Source organism: Tachyglossus aculeatus, chromosome 18, assembly GCF_015852505.1.
Source record: "Tachyglossus aculeatus isolate mTacAcu1 chromosome 18, mTacAcu1.pri, whole genome shotgun sequence".
NCBI classification, from domain to species: Eukaryota; Metazoa; Chordata; class Mammalia; order Monotremata; family Tachyglossidae; genus Tachyglossus; species Tachyglossus aculeatus.
In genome coordinates, this window is record NC_052083.1 from 32,385,905 (window position 1) to 32,405,426 (window position 19,522).

Genomic DNA, 19,522 nt, shown 5'->3' on the forward strand with positions numbered 1-19,522 from the left:
TACTAACAAGGAGCATGTCCTAGTGGAAAGAGCAAGGGTCTGACAGAGGACCTGGGTTCTAATCCCAGCTTCACCACCTGCTGTGTGACCCTGCACAAGTCGTTTAACTTCTCTGTGCCTCAGTTCCTTCACCTGCAAAATGGGGATTCAATATCCACCCTCCCTACTTCTTGGACCGTGAGTCTCACGTGGGATTTTTCCTTTATCCCAATGCTTGGCATATAGTAAGTGCTTAACATATACTGCAGTATATACCCTGCACACAGTACAAGCTCCTAAAGGACCAATAGTACCATGTAGAGCTGAGCTGCAGTTGTCTCTCATTTACCTCTCCTGGTACACCTCTCTTTCAGGTGGCCTGAAATATTAATTACTATGAGAAAGAGTACCTTGTCCCCAGATATTGAACAGTTGTCAGTGACGTGCACTCTGTTGGGACTTGTGGACAGGATATATTACCAGTCCTTCGGCATGCACTTTCCCTGATATCTCCTGGATATACCTTTTTCTCCAAATTGAGTCATTTGCCGCTATACTTTTTTTGAAAAAACAGAAATCTAACTGGATACAGACTGAACGGGAACTCTGTAGCTACTAAGCCTCCATTTTTGCCAGTGCCTCCTCCTCCTGCAGAGTGTCCCATTATGTACATACCTGTAATTTATTTATTCATATTTATATTGATGTTTCTCTACCCCTCTAGACTGTAATCTTATTGTGGGCAGGGAATGTGTCTGTTTATTGTTATAGTGTAATTCTCCTAAACGCTTAGTACAGTGCTCTGAACACAGTAAGCGCTCAATAAATACAATTGACTGATTGACTCATTAACTGGGCTACCTGAACGTTTTCCAAACAAAGCCAGCTGGCTCTAGGTGGAGCAGGGGTGGGGGAAAGTAAGGTTTTCTGTACTTCCTGAGCAAACACAGGAAAGGTTATAAAATAAGCCACTTTGGGAAGGGAGGTTCAGATTTCTGACCCTTGTTTCCTCTGGAGACCTCGGGTGTGAAGGCTGAGCCCGGCGATGGAACCCAAGAGCCTCTGCTTCCTGGCCACAGTCCTCATCGTGGGACTCAGCACCCTGGTGGAAGGGAGCAAAAAGCCATGTAAGTGCAACTGCTAATCAATCAATCGTATTTATTGAGCGCTTACTGTGTGCAGAGCACTGTACTAAGCACTTGGGAAGTACAAGTCGGCAACACATAGAGACAGTCCCTACCCAACAGCAGGCTCACAGTCTAGAAGATGCTAATGCTCGGTCCCCGCCGAAGTGGCACTTCTCCTTGGCCATTCCCCCGCCAGCAGGGTCAGCTTCAGGCATTTGGCCACCCTAAGATGGGGAGAAATTTGCCATTTTTTTATGGCATTTATTAAGCGCTTACTATGTGCAAAGCACTGTTCTAAACACTGGGGAGGTTGCAAGGTGATCACGTTGTCCCACGGGGGGCTCACAGTCTTAATCCCCATTTTACGGATGAGGTAACTGAGGCCCAGAGAAGTGACTTGCCCAAAGTCATACAGCTGACAATTGGTGGAGCTGGAATTTGAACCCATGACCTCTGACTCCAAAGCTGGTGCTCTTTCCACTGAGCCACGCCATTCCCTCCTGTCCAGTACGACGTCTGGTGTGACATCACTGTATCACGCTGCGTGTCAGACGAAAGCCAGCCCAAGTCTGGCCGAACATATAGGGAAACCTGACCGCCAGCCTGCCTTGCTCCATATTCATTGCGGTCCCCTTCCCAGGTCCCTCTTGACAGAGGCATCGCCTGATCAATCAATCAATCATATTTATTGAACACTTACTGTGTGCAGGGCACTGTACTAAGCACTTGGGAGAGTACAATATAACCGTGCTGGTAGACACGTTCCCGGCCCACAGTAGGCTTACAGTCTAGAGGGGGAACAGATATTAATATAAATCAAGGATAATACATAAGTATTGTGGGGCTGAGTGAGGAAGAGGTGAATAAGGGAGCATATCAGGACAACACAGAAGGTAGTGGGAGGAGAGGAAACGAATGTTAGCATGTTTGGTTTTGTTCTCTGTCTCCCCCTTCTAGACTGTGAGCCCACTGTTGGGTAGGGACTGTCTCTATATGTTGCCAGCTTGTACTTCCCAAGCGCTTAGTACAGTGCTCTGCACACAGTAAGCGCTCAATAAATACGATTGATTGATTGAAGGCTTAGACAAGGAAGGCCTCTTGGAAATGTGCTTTAAATAATAATAATAATAATAATGATAGCATTTATTAAGCGCTTACTATGTGCCAAGCACTGTTCTAAGCGCTGGGGAGGTTACAAGGTGATCAGGTTGTCCCACCACGGGAAGCTCACAGTCTTCATCCCCATTTTACAGATGAGGTAACTGAGGCACAGAGAAGTTAAGTGACTTGCCCAAAGTCACACAGCTGACAGTTGGAGGTGCCGGGACTTGAACCCATGATCTCTGAGTCCAAAGCCCGTGTTCTTTCCACTGAGCCATGCTGCTTCTCTAATAAGACTTTGAAGATGAGGAGAGTAATTGTCTGTCGTCTGTTGGAGGGCTTTTCAGGTCAGAAGCGGAACGTGGGTGAGAGGTCAGCAGCAAGATAGAAGAGATCGAGGTAAAGAGAGAAGGCTGGCATTAGAGGAGCAAAGTGTGCGGGAAGGTTGTAGTGGGAGAGCATTCATTCATTCAATTCATTCATTCACTCGTATTTATTGAGCGCTTACTGTGTGCAGAGCACTGTACTAAGCTCTTGGGAAGTACAAGTTGGCAACATATAGAGACGGTCCCTGCCCAACAACGGGCTCACAGTCTAGAAGGGGGAGACAGACAACAAAACAAAACATGTGGAGAGGTGTCAAGTCGTCAGAACAAATAGAATTAAAGCTAAATGCTCATCATTAACAAAATAAATAGAATAGTAAATATGTACAAGTAAAATAAATAGAGTCATAAATCTGTACAAGCATACATACAGGTGCTGTGGGGAGGGGAAGGAGGTAGGGTGGGGGGATGGGGAGGAGGAGTGGACAAAGGGGGCTCAGTCTGGGAAGGCCTCTTGGAGGAGGTGAGCTCTCAGTAGGGCTTTGAAGGGAGGAAGGGAGAAGTGAGATGATGTAGGAGGGGGGAAGGTAGGATTGAGTCCTTGATGATAATAGTCAATTGTATTTATCGAGCACTTACTGTGTGCAGAGCACTATACTAAGCGCTTGGGGAAGTACAATGTAACATAAACAGGCACATTCCCTACCTACAATGAGCTTAATAACAATATCTGTTTAGTTCTTGCTGTGTGGCAGCACTGTGCTAAGTGCTGTGCTAAGTGCTCCCCCGTCTTACCTCCTTCCCTTCCCCACAGCACCTGTATATATGTATATGTTTGTACATACTTATTACTCTATTTATTTATTTTACTTGTACATATCTATTCTATTTATTTCCTTTTGTTAATATGTTTGGTTTTGTTCTCTGTCTCCCCCTTCTAGACTGTGAGCCCACTGTTCGGTAGGGACTGTATATGTTGCCAACTTGTACTTCCCAAGCGCTTAGTACAGTGCTCTGCGCACAGTAAGCGCTCAATAAATACGATTGATTGATTGATTGATTTAGATACAAGTTAATCAGTTTGGACACAGTCCCTATCCCCGACACAGTCTGAGGGGAAGGAAGGACAGGTATTGGATCCCTATTTTACAGATGAGGAAACCTAGATAGAGAAGTTAAGGCTCTGCACAAAGTAAGCGCTCAATAAATACGATTGATTGATTGATCCCCTCTAGTTTGCCACCCTGTAGTAGCTGCTTCACTTGCTTTCTGGCTGAAGCTGGCCCTGCCGCAAAATCCCCTCAAAAAACTCAGGGATTAACCAGAATGAAAAACTGATTTCGGCTTCTCTTCTGAGAAACCTACCTTGTGCAGCTGTGTCTCCTTTGGAGGAAAGACCCCGCGGAGAGTAGCAAAGGGGGTGATGAATCAGACCCTCACCCCCATTCCTTGGGGACACAAACTCTGGTCTTTTTGGCAAAGCCATTTTGCGGATATAAATTGTGCTGATGTGGCAGCACCAAAATGACCCACTGCTTAATAACATCCAGAGAAGCAGCGTGGCCTCGTCGATATAGCCTGGGCTCCATTCCCAGCTCTGTCACTTGACTGTTGTGTGACCTTAGGCAAGTCAGTTCACTTCTCCTGTATATATGTATATATGTTTGTACATATTTATTACTCTATTCATTTATTTATTTTACTTGTACATATCTATTCTATTTATTTTATTTTGCTAGTATGTTTGGTTTTGTTCTCTGTCTCCCCCTTTTAGACTGTGAGCCCACTGTTGGGTAGGGACTGTCTCTATATGTTGCCAATTTGTACTTCCCAAGTGCTTAGTACAGTGCTCTGCACATAGTAAGCGCTCAAAAAATACGATTGATTGATTGATTGATTCTCTGTGCTGCAGATCCCTCATCTGTAAAATGGGGACTATGGCTGTGAGTCCTATGTGGGTGGACACTGTACCCAACCTGATTAGTTTGTACCTACCCCAGTGCTTACTTTGGTGCCAGGCCGAAGTAGTAAGCTCTTAAATATAAGAAAAAAAACGTAGTATTTATTAAGTACTTACTATGTGCCAAGCACCAAGTACTAAGAGCTGGAGTAGACACAAAACAATCAAGTGACACAGTCCTTGCCCCAAACAGGGCTCACAGCTTGCATCATGCACTGTTCCCTAGACACTGTAGCCAAGTACTGCGACTATTTACACTGGAAAAAATCCTGGCCTGTGTGTGGCACCTGTCCCCATAGCAGCCGTGCTCCTACCCTCCCATTTAATAATAATAATGGTATTTGTTAAGCGCTATGTGCCAAGCACTGTTCTAAGCGCTGGAGTAGGTATGAGGTTATCAGGTTGTCCCACGTGGGGCTCACAGTCCTAGTCCCCATTTTACCGATGAAGTAACTGAGGCACAGAGAAGTTAAGTGATTTGCCCAAAGTCACACAGCTGACAAGTGGAATCAATCAATCAATCAATCGTATTTATTTAGCGCTTACTATGTGCAGAGCACTGTACTAAGCGCATGGGAAGTACAAATTGGCAACACATAGAGATAGTCCCTACCCAACAGTGGGCTCACAGTCTAAAAGGGGGAGACAGAGAACAGAACCAAACATACCAACAAAATAAAATAAATAGGATAGAAATGTACAAGTAAAATAAATAAATAAATAAATAAACAAATAGAGTAATAAATATGTACAAAGAGCCAGGATTCAAACCCACAACCTCTAACTTCCAAGCCCATGTTCTTTTCTCTAAGCCATGCTGCATGCACCCTCTACTTTCACTTCCTTTCCACCACCTCTGCTGCGGGTGACTTTGGGAAAGTCATTTGTTCCCCCTCAGTGATCGTCAGCTGCTCTCTTGTTTCCAAACTGTCCTGATGCTCAGATTCTCAGGCTCCAGCCTTCTTGCATTCTCAGTTCTTTCTCCTCCTCTTCCCTGGCCTTTCCTCCTCTTTTCCTTCCTCTTTGTTCCTGCTTCTGCCCTTCTGATGATCCAACTGTCTGTTTTGGAGCCAATTGGAGGGTTCAGATATTACCCGGACCTGCAACTTTTACTCTATGTGCATGCAGACACAGATAATCTGAGACTTGAGAAGCAGCGTGGCTCACTGGAAAGAGCACGGGCTTTGGAGTCAGAGGTCATGGGTTCAAATCCCAGCTCTGTAACTTCTCTGTGCCTCAGTTACCTCATCTGTAAAATGGGGATTAAGACTGTGAGCCCCCTGTGGGACAACGCATTCACCTTGTAACCTCCCCAGTGCTTAGAACAGTGCTTTGCACATAGTAAGCACTTAATAAATGTCATCAATCAATCAATCGTATTTATTGAGCACTTACTGTGTGCAGAGCACTGTACTAAGCGCTTGGGAAGTACAAGTTGGCAACATATAGAGACAGTCCCTACCCAACAGTGGGCTCACAGTCTAAAAGGGGGAGACAGAGAACAAAACCAAACATACTAACGAAATAAAATAAATAGAATAGATAAGTACAAGTAAAATAAATAGAGTAATAAATATGTACAAACATATATACATATATACAGGTGCTGTGGGGAAGGGAAGGAGGTAAGATGGGGGGATGGAGAGGGGGACGAGGGGGAGAGGAAGGAAGGGGCTCAGTCTGTCAGTCATTATTATTATTATTATTATTAATATCCATAGTCAGCTGGTCATTACAGGACTTGGGAGAAATTTTCCAAGCCCAGGGGTGATCAGGGTTAGCCAGGAATTGCTACGCAATTAGAAGAGGAAGAAATTAGCTAAGTGTACAACCTCCATTCCCTTTCCTCTCTGCCTTCCCTCGGGGACAATTGGAGAGCAAAGGAAGATGCATAAAGCAACCAGGCAAAGGGGTGTCCATACTGGACTTTACTTTTCTGCAAGTGGGTGATGACGCTGAAGTGCCATCAGTATCTCAGAGGCCTAGAATTGTGGTTTTTTAAAAAAAGACAATGGGTAACTTTAATTTTGTTTCTCACAGCGCCATGTCAGTGCTCCAGACTTGATCCAAAAAATAGGAAGAACTGTGGTTTCCCAGGAATTTCTAGTGATCAATGTTTTGCTTCTGGGTGCTGTTTCGATACCAAGGTCCCCGGTGTTCCCTGGTGTTTTACACCGCTTCCAGAGAAAGGTAATATAGCCACTTCCCATTTTGATGCTCTTTTCAGTGCTCTTTCATGATTAATCAATCAATGGTATTTATTGAGCACTTATTTTGTTCAGAACCCTGTAAAAAGTACTTGGGAGAGTACAATAAAAACAGAGTTGGTAGATATGCTGCCTATGCACAACAAGCTTCTGGCCTAGACTTGGGGGCAGGGGAGACGGACATTAATGCAGATGAATAAATTATGGATATGTACATAAGTGCTGTGGGGCTGAGGGAAGGATGAACAAAGGGTACAAATCCAAGGCAAGGGCGCCACAGAAGGGAGCGGGAAAAGATCTCACATGCCATTTTAATGTTTCTTATAGCCCCCTCACTTCAAGGTAATATTGCAATTTATATTTTAGCTTAAGAACCTGTCTCTCCTCCTCTGCAGTAATTGGACTGACTTGAATAGAGTGATTAAGGCCCATTGCTGTTTAGGATTTGTTAATGGCAAACCTCTAGTTTGTTAGCACAAGGGTACTTTTTGCTCAAGAGATAGTTAAAGAAAATAGTTTGACAATGATTTATATAGGTACACAAAATTGAATTGCCCTTATTATTGCATTACTATTACACCATGTATCTCTGCTTATTGCATTTTTTAAACCACCGGTTAATGTGTTAATATTATTTTGTCCAATTTTTGGAATGCACTAGTGACCTTTACATTATTTCCTATGGGAAGCAGTGCCTCTTTCAGCATTCTCTCCCTTAGCCCTCTGTTGCTGTGGACCCAATTTAGAGCACTCTCACCGTGAGGTGGGTAGGGCTGGGGGTGGGGAAGTGAGGAGGGTAATAATAATAATGATGATGGTATTTGGTAAGCGCTTACAAATGTGCAAAGCACTGTTCTAAGCACTAAGGTGATCAGGTTGTCCCACGTGGGGCTCACAGTCTTAATCCCCACTTTACAGATGAGGTAACTGAGGCACAGAGAAGTAGCTTGCCCAAGGTCACACAGCTGACAAGTGGCAGAGCCAGGATTCGAACCCATGGCCTCTGACTCCCAAGCCCGAGCTCTTTCCACTGAGCCACGCTGCTTCCTGATAGCACCTAGTATTTCACTGCCACCATCCCGTGCCTGGATTTATTTGAACTTTTAAGAGGCATGGGAAGCGTCTCTGAGTGAAGCAGACTGGATTGCTCTGGCATCACTGACCTGAAGAGGAGGGCAGCCGGCTGAAACCACCAGTCTCGGCTCTGATCATTCTCATGGGATTCTGATTTGGAAATTTCCACATTAGCGGGTGAGCCTGTGCTGTAACTAACCTGGTTTACTACAATCTTTAACTAAGAAAAAAAAAAAACCAACCAAAAAAAAATGCAACAATTAGTTCTTTGGACATGAACAGAAATGCATTGAAAACCAGGTCTTTCTACATTCAGAATGCAAGTAAATATAACTAGCAAGCAATCATCGGGTAGCTGTGGGTGACAGACTCCTAGGGTCTGTTTCAAACAAGCACTTTTTGCTATTTTCAAGGAAAATATGTTAGTTGGGCACTTTCAGTGAATGCCCTAGAAACTTTGACAACATTGTATAGCTAAGGAAAAAAAAATATCTCAGAGAATAGCCAGGCCTAGTACAAAAACAGCACAGGACTGGGAGTCAGAGGACCAGGGTTATAATCCCAATTCTGCCAATTGCTTGCTGTGTGACCTTGGGCAAGTCACTTAACGTCTCTGTGCCTCACTTTCCTCAACTGTAAAATGGGGATAAATGCCTCTTCTCCTCCTACTAAGAATGTGAGCCCCTAGTGGGACAGGGGCTCTGTCAAACCTGATCAACTTGTACCCAACCCAGGTCTTAGAACAGTGCTTGACATAATGTAACTGCTTAATAAATACAATAATAGGGATAATAATAATAATAATAAAATTAGAGCTGAGGACACAATAAGACTCCCCCCACTATTCATTCATTCAGTGCATTTATTGATAGCTTACAGTGCAGAGCACTGTACTAAGCGCTTGGGAGAGTACAACATAACAGTAAACAGCAGTATTGTCTTTTCTGCCTAGGATACAGATTTACAAACACCACCTTTTTTCTCCCATAAAGAAAGTAAATCCCTACTCATCTAAAATGACCTTTAACCATCACGTCCCCTCTAGTATACGTCTCTTTCCCTTTTTTGCACTTGCAAGGAGCACGAGTAATTTTAACTGGTACTTCCTATATCAGAATTGAAGCCAGGGTAGGTTGCAGGCAGGTAGGTGGTTAGGGTCTATACAGAAAGCAGATAGAAGGCTCTATAGAATTAAATCTATTCCCCCACAGGCATTTCTCTAGATTGTAAACTCATTGTTGGCAGGGAACTTGCCTTCCAACTCTGTTGTATTGCACTCTCCCACGTGCTTAGTACAGTGCTCTCTGCACACAGTAAGCACTCATTCATTAAATACCTTTGATTGATATTTACACACATACAGGAAGTAACTATTTAATCTGGATGAGTCAATGACCAGGTCATTCTTTTTATAACCTATTTTTCTTCTAGGAGGAGGGCGTTTCTGATAAAATTGAATTCAGTATGCTATCGGCTTAAGTATGTAGGCAACATTTCAGGATAGGCACAGATGCATATCAATTTATGCTTTTGATTTCTATTACTGTTTCTTGGATGCAGCCTAATTTCATAAATTGATATGAGTCTGTGTCTATCTTGAAATGTTTCCTATGTACTTAAGCCTAGCCAAATTGTCTTGTACTTACAGAGGTTCACCTGCTCACTCACACCGACTATTCTGCTGGTAGGGCACAGGGATGTGGAGCCAGAACCGATATAAATTTGAGAGGGCTACTGAGATTTTTTTTTAATAAAAGACTGGCCATCTGAATTCAAGGAAAGGCAATGAATTCCAATAAAGAAAGGAGGCATGCTTGCCTGCCTACCTATTGCCACAAGAACCAAAGATTGTATTAATCAAGCAATAGTATTTATTGAGCATTTACAAAAGTGCAGAGCACTGTATTAGGCACTTGGGAAGAGCACAATCCAGAGTTAGCAGAATGTTCCCTGCCCACAACAAGCTTACAGTCTAGAGGGGGAAGCAGACATTAATATAAATACTTTATAATATATAATTTTAAAAGATATGCTTTGGGGTTGAGGGTGGGGTGAATATCAAATCCAAGTGCAAACTGGATGTTAGTTTTGATGTTTGCTTGCCAGTTGTTTCCTATATATCACTTCCACTGAGTAGCAAAAGAAATATAGCATGCATGTGGTAAATCATAATAATAATTGCCACATTTATTAAATGTGGTAAGTCCTGGAGTAGATATAAGATTATTAGATCAGACACTGTCCCTGTCCCATACAGGCCTCACAATCTATCATCCCCATTTTATAGAGGAGGCAGATATGAGCCCAGAGAGGTTGTGACTTTTCTAAGGTCACACAGCAGGCTAATGGCAAGCTGGGAATAGAAACCCAAGTATCCCAACTCCCAGAGCACAGTTAAGCCTACTAGGTTATGCTGTCTTTCTGAGCTGCAGATTTTCCCCAAATCTATACCTGTCCACAGGCTGATTTCTTCTCAAGTCCAGTCTGCTATTTTTTAGACTCTGTGCATATTGGCAGAGTTGGTGCTTTGGCAACAAAAATAGCGCTGTTTGCTACCCTGCTTGTAAGAATTAAAAAAAAAACAAACCTGAGATCATTCTGACTTTTAACAACATTTTCCAAAGACCGCTGATGCCTTCTGAAGCAGGAGAAGTAATGGCAGCGAAATGTTTTTCCCTATCACTTATTTTCTTTATCCTAATCCAATGTTGCCAGAATTGGAGGAATGTGTCATGGAAGTAGAAGCAAGAGTAAACTGTGGGTTTCCTGGGATCTCTCCTGAGGCCTGCAAGAATAAAACGTGCTGCTTTGATGACCTCGTTCCACAAGTCCCCTGGTGTTTCTATCCAATTCCCAAAGAAGGTAATGTGGCTAACTAGCAATGCTGCATGAACCCTTTGTCCCTGAACAGAGACACGTACTCAACTTAGGTCAGGATGGTCAGGGGAAGGCTGGGAGAGGCAGTAAGAAGGTGCAGAGTGGATCGATAGTGCTATGGCTTTCTAACCTACACTCAATGCTATTTTATTGGGTCCTTACTCTATACTGAGCACTGTGCTAAGCACTTGGGAGAAGCCAGTACAGTTGGTAAATATGATCCCTGTCAACAAAGTGCTTACATCTATAGCCTAATTCCCAAGCCAGCATGGAATAGAGAGGGTGACCACAGGGTCCTGATTCCTAGGACAAGTTCAGGGAATTCCATTTTTCTAAGTGTCCCATCTAAGTCTTGTCAAATTTTCTTGTGCTTCCAACTGACAAGCAAATTAGGAACTGCAGTCACAGGATGTAGTTTCGAAAGATAACTGCTGACCAGACTTGGAACATCAGTCTTCTCTAGCAACTCTAATTCCTGATGTTGGGGTGTCATGATTCCATGACTTTAGACATCATAGAGAGCGAGGTATCTGAAAAAATTTTTAGGGTTTCCCTGGAAATGGCTGATCAATTTCTTCCTGATCCACCGTAGGATGCCTTCGTTGAACCACCAGCCCCCAAGTCCCACATCACACTATTTTCCAGGACACCAACCAATATTCTTACCTTGGAAAAATCAACAGTCAACAGGAGGGATGGATTGTTAGGTCAGATATTGTTTGCAACCTTGGGAAATTAATGTCTGGGAGGCAGTAATCCATCTCACTTTTTTGGTGTGAAGTAAGTTGAGGAGGAATAGGGTGTCCAGATTTGTAAGATTGAGAAAGGTGACAACCACTCCAGAAGAATTCTTCTTATTGTTGTTATGATTATTGGAAGTGTGGGCAAATGGGCATATTAACATTAGGATCCTTTGGGGTGACCTCAAAGTGAGGAGGGTGGGGGGAGCCAGGCCCTATACTATTGTTCCAATTCACATAGCAATGTCCCATTTCTTATAAAAGTATAATATTCTCTTTGTAAAATCTCTGCCTGAGCAGATGAACTCCAGGCCTTCGAGTAAACAGAAGGAAACGGTTTACATGAACTGTGTCGGACCGATTATCCTCTGAGAGAAGCTTGGTCTCCTTAATTTCCCTGAGGGCAGGTTTAAATCATTTTGTCTCTTACTCACCACTGGTCTCCTTTGGGTTTCCTTCCAGAATGCTCTTACTAAAGCAAGTGGGCTGCCTCTCCACCAGAAGGTCTGAAACGAAACGGAAACAGATCACCTTCATGCCCTCAGACTTCAACATTTCTGCCTTTGGTTTTCTCCTTTTTCATTATTTTCAATAATCTGGTACATGGCATCTTCAAATAAAGTATCTAATGCGTGCTGAGTGTCAGTTTGACATGGTTTCTGATTGTCTTCCTTAGAGCGGTGGCATACTTTAAAAAAAAAAAAAACAACCCAAATCATTGCCTATTTCTGAAGGGAAATATTTCATTGTAGCTAACAGACCCAGTATTCATGAGATGCATCTGTTTCGTTAATCCTATAAGCCCAGGGGAAAAAAGTGACTAATACAGAAGAGATCAATCAATCAATCGTATTTATTGAGCGCTTACTGTGTGCAGAGCACTGTACTAAGCGCTTGGGAAGTACAAGTTGGCAACATCTAGAGACAGTCCCTACCCAACAGTGGGCTCACAATCTAGAAGGGGGAGACAGAGAACAAAACCAAACATTAACAAAATAAAATAGAATCGATATGTACAAGTAAAATAGAGTAATAAATATGTACAAACATATATACATATATACAGGTGCTGTGGGGAAGGGAAGGAGGTAAGACGGGTAAGAGATGAGGTTTATGTCGAAGCTAGTACCAATAGTTATTCCATACATCTAGGAATTCTCATCAGAATCCCAGGGTTCTGGCTTGTGTTGCCAATAGCAAATTCTTAGACTGAGGAAATAATTCACAACCAGCAGCAAGATTTTGTTACAAAATAGGTAGGAAGACATGTACCCTTAAAATAGCTTCAGAGCCCCCCTGCAGACAATTGGCCATGCTTTGTTCTTAGACTGTTTTCTGTTGATAAATCAATGAAGGTGCCCCCTCACTCCCCACCCACCCAATATCTGGTGTAAGAGGCCCGAAAAGGGAAGACACATTCCTGGGTAAGTGGACCTACATGTTCAATTTTTAAAAGCAAAATTAACAGCAGCTTACACTAAGCCTACACTCTGATTTCTAACATACCTAGAGAAAACCCATTGCAAGTGAAAGGGTCAGTGGAGAGAGAAGAATAGGGCTGAGGGTGCAAACTACCTGTCTACTGGAGATGGAGGGCTGCCTTTCCCTTTTGCCTTGCTCTCAGTTGCCTCCCTGGCACCAAATTGCTATTAGGTGAATTTGCCTTTCTTAGCCTTGATTTTTCCATGTGTAAAAAGGGCATAGATATAGTTAATCAAGCCCATTCACTGACTGCCAAAATTCTAATGCATAAGATGGCATGAGGCTAGGAACCAAAACAAGGATTCTAGTTTCCGGCAACGAAGACAACGGAGGTATAGATGGCCACTGACTGCCCCTTGAACGCTGAGCATCATCATCATCAATCGTATTTATTAAGCGCTTACTGTGTGCAGAGCACTGTACTAAGCACTTGGGAAGTACAAGTTGGCAACATATAGAGACAGTCCCTACCCAACAGTGGGCTCACAGTCTAAAGCAGAGTCTGAGCAGTCTGTGGGGACAGAATTGAGTCCCATTTACAACCACATCCTTGAGACTGCAGATCCCTCTGGACTAAGGTGATTGAAGGAGGTAGGATCGGCGAGGACGGAGAGGAATAGAAAGGGCATGGGTGGGGGGGAGAGGAGACAGGGAAGGGAAAAGGATGAGGGGTTAAGGGAAAAAGGGGGCACTCGAAAAGATAAAAGGGTAAGACAGAGAGAAGGAGGAAAAGAAAAGATGGGAGGGGAGAATCGGGAGGGAACCTGCCTGCCAGAAGCACTCATCTTCACTGTGAATTTCCTCCAGCCCCTGTTCCTTCCTCCCCACCGCTGGCCCTGGACGTTCTGCCCAGCCAACAGCGGTTGCTCGTGATGGTCCAGCAGATGACCTTCAACTAGACAGGTCGGAATGGTGTATAGTGGTTTTGAGAGCAAGGAGTTAGCCCCACACACTTCTGTTTGGATACTGGCACCTTAAACCTCTGTCACTTCTCCAGACATGTAGCTAGGCATAAGGTCATATGAATACAACCTTTTTGCCTTGCATTGAAGATTCACATTCCATGGCCTAGTGAACAGAGCATGGGTCTGGGAATCAGAGGACCTGGGTTCTAAACCCGGCTCTGCATTTTTGGGCAAGTCACTTAACTTCTTTGGGTCTCTCCTTCCTATGTAAATTGGGAATTCAATACCTTGTTCACCCTAGTAGATTGTGAGCCCCTTGTGGGACAGGGACTGCACCCAACCTGCTTATCCTATATCTACCCTAGTGCTTAGTACAGTGCTTGGCACATAGTAAGTGCTTAACATACACCACTATTACCATTATCAATTAGGAATGCTTACGGAGTGCCTACTGTATGCAGAGTATTAGGAAAGAGCAGTTTCTAAATTGTGTGCCTTGCTCTGAGTTCCCCACTTTCTTGCAAAGGAAGCACAGCGACCTCAGATAATTGAGATAAACTACAGAAGATCCTGCCAGCTAAACTAGGGGAGGGCTTTTTTTTTTTCTTTCACATGCTGCTGCTGCTAGCTTTCTTCTGATGAAATCTCATAGGCCCTAGTTTATTTCTCTTCCTGTAACAGAGAAAAGCCTATTGGGTGTTTTTACTTGTTCACATTCACCACAGAGTAAGAAAAAATAAAAACAATGTTTTTTGTTTTGTGCCAAGTCCTGCGCTAAGCACTGAGGTAGCTACAAGATAATCAGATCAGACACAGTCCCTACCTCATATGGGGCTCAAAGTCTTTTCTTGGAACTAAATGGGCTATGGAGTTGGAGAGGGGAAGCAAGATACCTAAATCTGTTAGATTCACAGTGAAGTAAAGCCACATTTTTGTGTATTTAAACTGTAAGATTGTCTCTTTGGGCAACAAATGCTCAGGGATTAACTTTTACTTAATTGTATGATTGGTTTTACATGCCAATGTATGTTTGTATTGTATGGTTGGCTTTCTGTGCCTCAAATGCTTAATGTTCAATATGTATGTAATTCTATGATTGGCTTTATGTGCATGTGCACTATATGATTGGTTCTTTGTGCATTAACTGATCAAAGGTTTCATTTTGTGTGCTCTTCTGCCTCAAAATGTTTCCACCCTGGGCTAGATAGATCAATCCAAGACAAACACAGGATATTACACCAGTAGTGAGAAACATAAAAAAAAGATTTGAGAGTTCATAAAGGGCAGAGAACTGTGTCTCGAAGATGGTTAGCACAGCATCGTGCTTGTTCGGTAAATATGAAGACAAAAATAATTAATTTTTTTATTGGGCAGACAGGTTATTTGGCTTAGAGGACAGAGCCCCGGAGTCCGAATCCTTACTAGTTCCTGTGCGGACCTGCTGTTCTTGGCTGATCAAGTTAGAGTTTGGCTGAATGTTTCCTGGCTGCTGTGTGGCTTTTTGTGGAGTACCACTGCCCTCCCCTGGAGGGGACATTCAACCTGTTCACGGTGTTCCTGCCCACCCCAGTGCCAAAAATATATATATTTGAGGAGGGAGGGCGTTCTAGGCGGCAGGACGTGGGTTAGGGTTCAGCGGTGAGCCAGGAGAGATCATAGGCATTAGAGGAATGAAGTGTGCGGACTGGGTTGTAGAAGGATCCCATGCTCTTTCCCCCAGCCTGCGCCACCACACTCATTGGCAAATCTAATCAATCAATCAATCGTATTTATTGAGCGCTTACTGTGTGCAGAGCACTGTACTAAGCACTTGGGAAGTACAAGTCGGCAACACATAGAGACAGTCCCTACCCAACAGCAGGCTCAGAGTCTAGAAGGGGGAGACAGAGAACAATACCAAACACACTAACAAAATAAAATAAATAGAATAGATATGTACAAGATAAATAGAGTAATAAGATAAGTAAATAAATAATAGAGTAATTATAATTGTTATATTTGTTAAGTGTCTACTATGTGCCAGGCTGTTCTAAGTGCTGGGGAAGGTACTAGATCATCAGGTTGGACACAGTCCTCATCCCACATGGGACTCATAGTCTTAATCCCCATTACGCAGAAGAGGGAACCGAGGCACAGAGAAGTGATCTGCCCAAGGTCACACGGCAGACAAGTGGCAGAGCTAGGGGTCCTTCTGATTCCCAGGCTCTATCCACTAGGACAGGCTGCTTATCTCGTCTTGGCCAGGGGCTAGGAGCTCGTGTCCTACTTTTCAGCAAAGATTTAGCAGCTGCAAGTTATAAAGGGACTTTCAAGGTGCCCATACTGCAAGGCTTTTTACCAAATTTGCAACAACTCATTTAACTCACTGAGGTATGACCCAAGGGGAACCATTAAAATGGAACAACTCAGTACAGGAAATGAACAGAGCACATATCCTGCAGTCTCTAGTTTGCTTTACCACTAATCTGCAAATATGCCCTGCCAACATCGATGCTAATTAGTTCATTTCTACTGTGGATCATATCCTGCTCCCTTTCAGTGCATTTCTATAGCCCCCAAATGCTTCCATGGATTCCAGTCCCTGTGGGCACTAACTACCTCATGTCCTTTCAATTACTCTGGCTGAGGGCAGGGATCATGTCTTAGCAGCTCGAGTGTAATCTACCAAATGCTTAGAACAGTGCTCTGCACGCGGTAAGCACTCAATACATACCATTGATTAATTGCTAACTCTAAAGGCAGACATTTCAGAAACTCTATGCTGACACCTGCCTTTCCCATCCTTTCTTTGCATTTAGGGTATTCCCAGAAGCAACAGTGTGGCCTAGTGGATAGAACACAGGCCTGAGCGCCAAAAGGACGTGGGTTCTAATCCCTGCTTTGCTTCTTGTCTACTGTGTAACCTTTACTTCTCTGCTACCTCATCTGTAAAATGAGGATTAAGATTGAGGCCTATGTGGGACATAGACTGTGTCCAACCTGATTAGCTTGCATCTCCCCCAGGGCTTAGAATGGTACCTAGCACAGAGTAAGTGCTTAACGAATATGATTCAAAAAAGAATTCAGTGTGAGAGCAAGGACAAGGTGGGAAGGGGAGTGGAGGGGCAACAAGTCCGGATGTCCCTTTTGCTGAATTTCCTTTCCTCTGCCTCACCTTCCCAACCTCCACCCCCCAGGACTGGACAGAGGACCACCCAGCTGAAAGCTGTATGGCTAAGTATAAAACTGGACAAATGACCACCCAAAACCTTCCTTTATCTGCTTGGGTTTTCCCAAATGCTGCTTCAATCCGTGGACAGACTTGCCATCTTGATCCTCCAATTCTTTTCTGACCTCTCTCACAAATCCCTCTTTCTATTTATTTTATTTTGTTGATATGTTTGGTTTTGTTCTCTGTCTCCCCCTTCTAGACTGTGAGCCCGCTGTTGGGTACGGACTGTCTCTATGTGTTGCCGACTTGTACTTCCCAAGTGCTTAGTACAGTGCTCTGCACACAGTAAGTGCTCAATACGATTGATTGATTGATTTCAGATGCCTGTGTCAACTCTCTCGCCTCCAAACCTTTCTTAGTGCCGATGCCTCATTAGTGCAACAGATAACGTGTCGGTCTTATAATCTGAAGGTCGTGAGTTCGATCCTCACATGGGGCACCTGGAATCTTTTCCTCTGGACTGTCACCTCCTTGTGGGAAAGGAACACGTCTACCAATTCTTTTATACTGTACTCTCCCAAGAGCTTAGTATAGTGCTCTGCACCTAGTAAGTGCTCAACAAATACCACTGATTGAAATAAAGCCATTTTCCTCCCTCTCCCTTCTGAAATTACCCACCCATTCACATCCCCACCCCCACTTCCTTTCCTACACTCTGAATCCAATCAAATTCAATCTCACTGAATGACTTTTCAATAATAATGATAATAATAGTATTCATTAAGTGCTTATTATGTCCTAAGCACTGTACTAAGCTCTGGAGTAGATACAAGATAATCACGTCCCATATGGGGCTCACAGTCTAAGTAGGAGGGAGAACAGATATTGAATCAACATTTTGTATATAAAGGAACCAAGGCACAGAGATGTTACGTGATTAACTTGGGGCCTTTGCTCAGAAATGCTTCCAATTAGTAAATATTCCATATTCTTAGTGGGTAAGAAATCAACAATAGCTGTCTGACCATATTGACAAAGGTTTTAAGATTTTTGCAGACAAGGTGTCACAAAATAATTTAGTCTGGTTACTACTACACCTCTTGATTTATGGGTTTGCCTGCCAGCGCTCAAAATAATTCAATTGGAAATATTCAGAAGAAGTGGGTATATAAGGTAATAGCTAAATCAAGAAATCAGCCTTCTAATGCATTTGGTAGTCTCATGTGATTGTTTCAATTCTGCTTCTTTCCTTAAATAAACACCTAAAAAATTAAGTATGTTAAGGCAGTGATATCACCTCCTTTGAAACCCCTGTGCATGTAGAAAGAGTGTGACTAAGCACAAGATTAGGGCTCATTTGTTGCCCATTATGAGCAGGGTTCTGTCCAGAGGAGAGGCTCCATGTCAAGTACGTATACCTTTGGGAATGTCACCACTGGCTGTGTAAACTGGATCAGGAAGAGGAAAGGAGGAGAGAAGGTGAGTAACAATTCTAGGGGGAATGTGGGGAAGAGAAACATCCACTGAGCATTCCTGGCCTGAAACCAGAGCTCTGAGGACAAGGAGGAGGGAGTGAGATTATCCATTTGGGTGCTTCCAGGTGAGGCTTCCCCCAACTCATTCTCCTTAGGGCTGTGGGGTCTTCATCAGAGGAAAAAGCCCTATTTGACTGGATGAGAAAACCCAGCACAGAGGGGGAAAAACTGTGATGGCTGGGAGAGAGACATACAAGAGTAACGAGGGAGAAAATACCAGCTCCCTCAGGCACATGGGGAGAAAGAAACAGGCAGAGACAAAATTAAAAGATTCCCCTCTACCAGACAGTGAGATACAGCAAGAAGCTACTGCCTCATCAATGCCAACATAGCCTTTGGGAAGAGTGGGAAAGGGAATTCAGGAGCCCCTGGAGGGAAGCCAAAAATAGGTCCAGAAACCACTATCCTGTCAAGACAGAAAACCCCTTACTTCTTGCTCTGGTCTATACCAGCAAGGGTTAGAACACAATCAAGGCCAGACTGTCCCCCACTGGAGAGCAGTCCCTCCAGCCAGCTACCTATGCACTTTCCCTCCTCCCCAACTGCCCTCTGCCTCTTTCTGTGAATCTCTTCTGACTCCGTCTTGCCTATACCTGCCTGGGTTTTATCTGCTTCTTTCTCTTCGTGTCTTAGAATTTATCTCTGGCTGCCACTTTGGCTCTGTCTGAGTGATTGCCCCTCCCTTCTGTGCCTCAGTCTCCACCACTCGGCTTCTCTTTGTGTCTCTACTTGGCCATTCCGGTCCTCCTCCAGGGTGCCTCTGCCTCTGAAACGACCCTGCCTCTCTTTGTCTCTGAATGTTTCCTTCTTGGTTTCTGGCTCTCTGCTCTCAGGGTCTCCATCTCTTTGAATTGTTCTCTGCCCTTTGTCAGTGTCGCTGTCAATCTGCCCCTGTCTTTCTGTTTCTTCCTCAGTGTATTTTCTTCCTCTCAGACTAGCTGTATTTTCATGTCTGTCTGGGACGTCTCTCGGCTTCCCTTTCTCCTTGCTTCTGTGGGCTTTCCTGTCACCTCTTTGGAGATCCAAGCAATTTCTTGAAGGGTTTCGCCCCTAATATA

General features: G+C 43.8%; 1 protein-coding gene across 1 annotated transcript; it reads left to right on the top strand.

Annotated features, from left to right (window-relative positions):
• Positions 1-1,024: 1,024 nt before the first annotated feature.
• Positions 1,025-11,983, top strand: TFF2 (trefoil factor 2). The gene is made up of 4 exons (XM_038760130.1): positions 1,025-1,106; positions 6,534-6,683; positions 10,490-10,636; positions 11,854-11,983. Exons 1-4 carry the CDS (start codon positions 1,025-1,027, stop codon positions 11,865-11,867), a joined length of 393 nt encoding a protein of 130 aa, XP_038616058.1. The 3' UTR covers positions 11,868-11,983.
• The last annotated feature ends 7,539 nt before the right edge of the window (positions 11,984-19,522 follow it).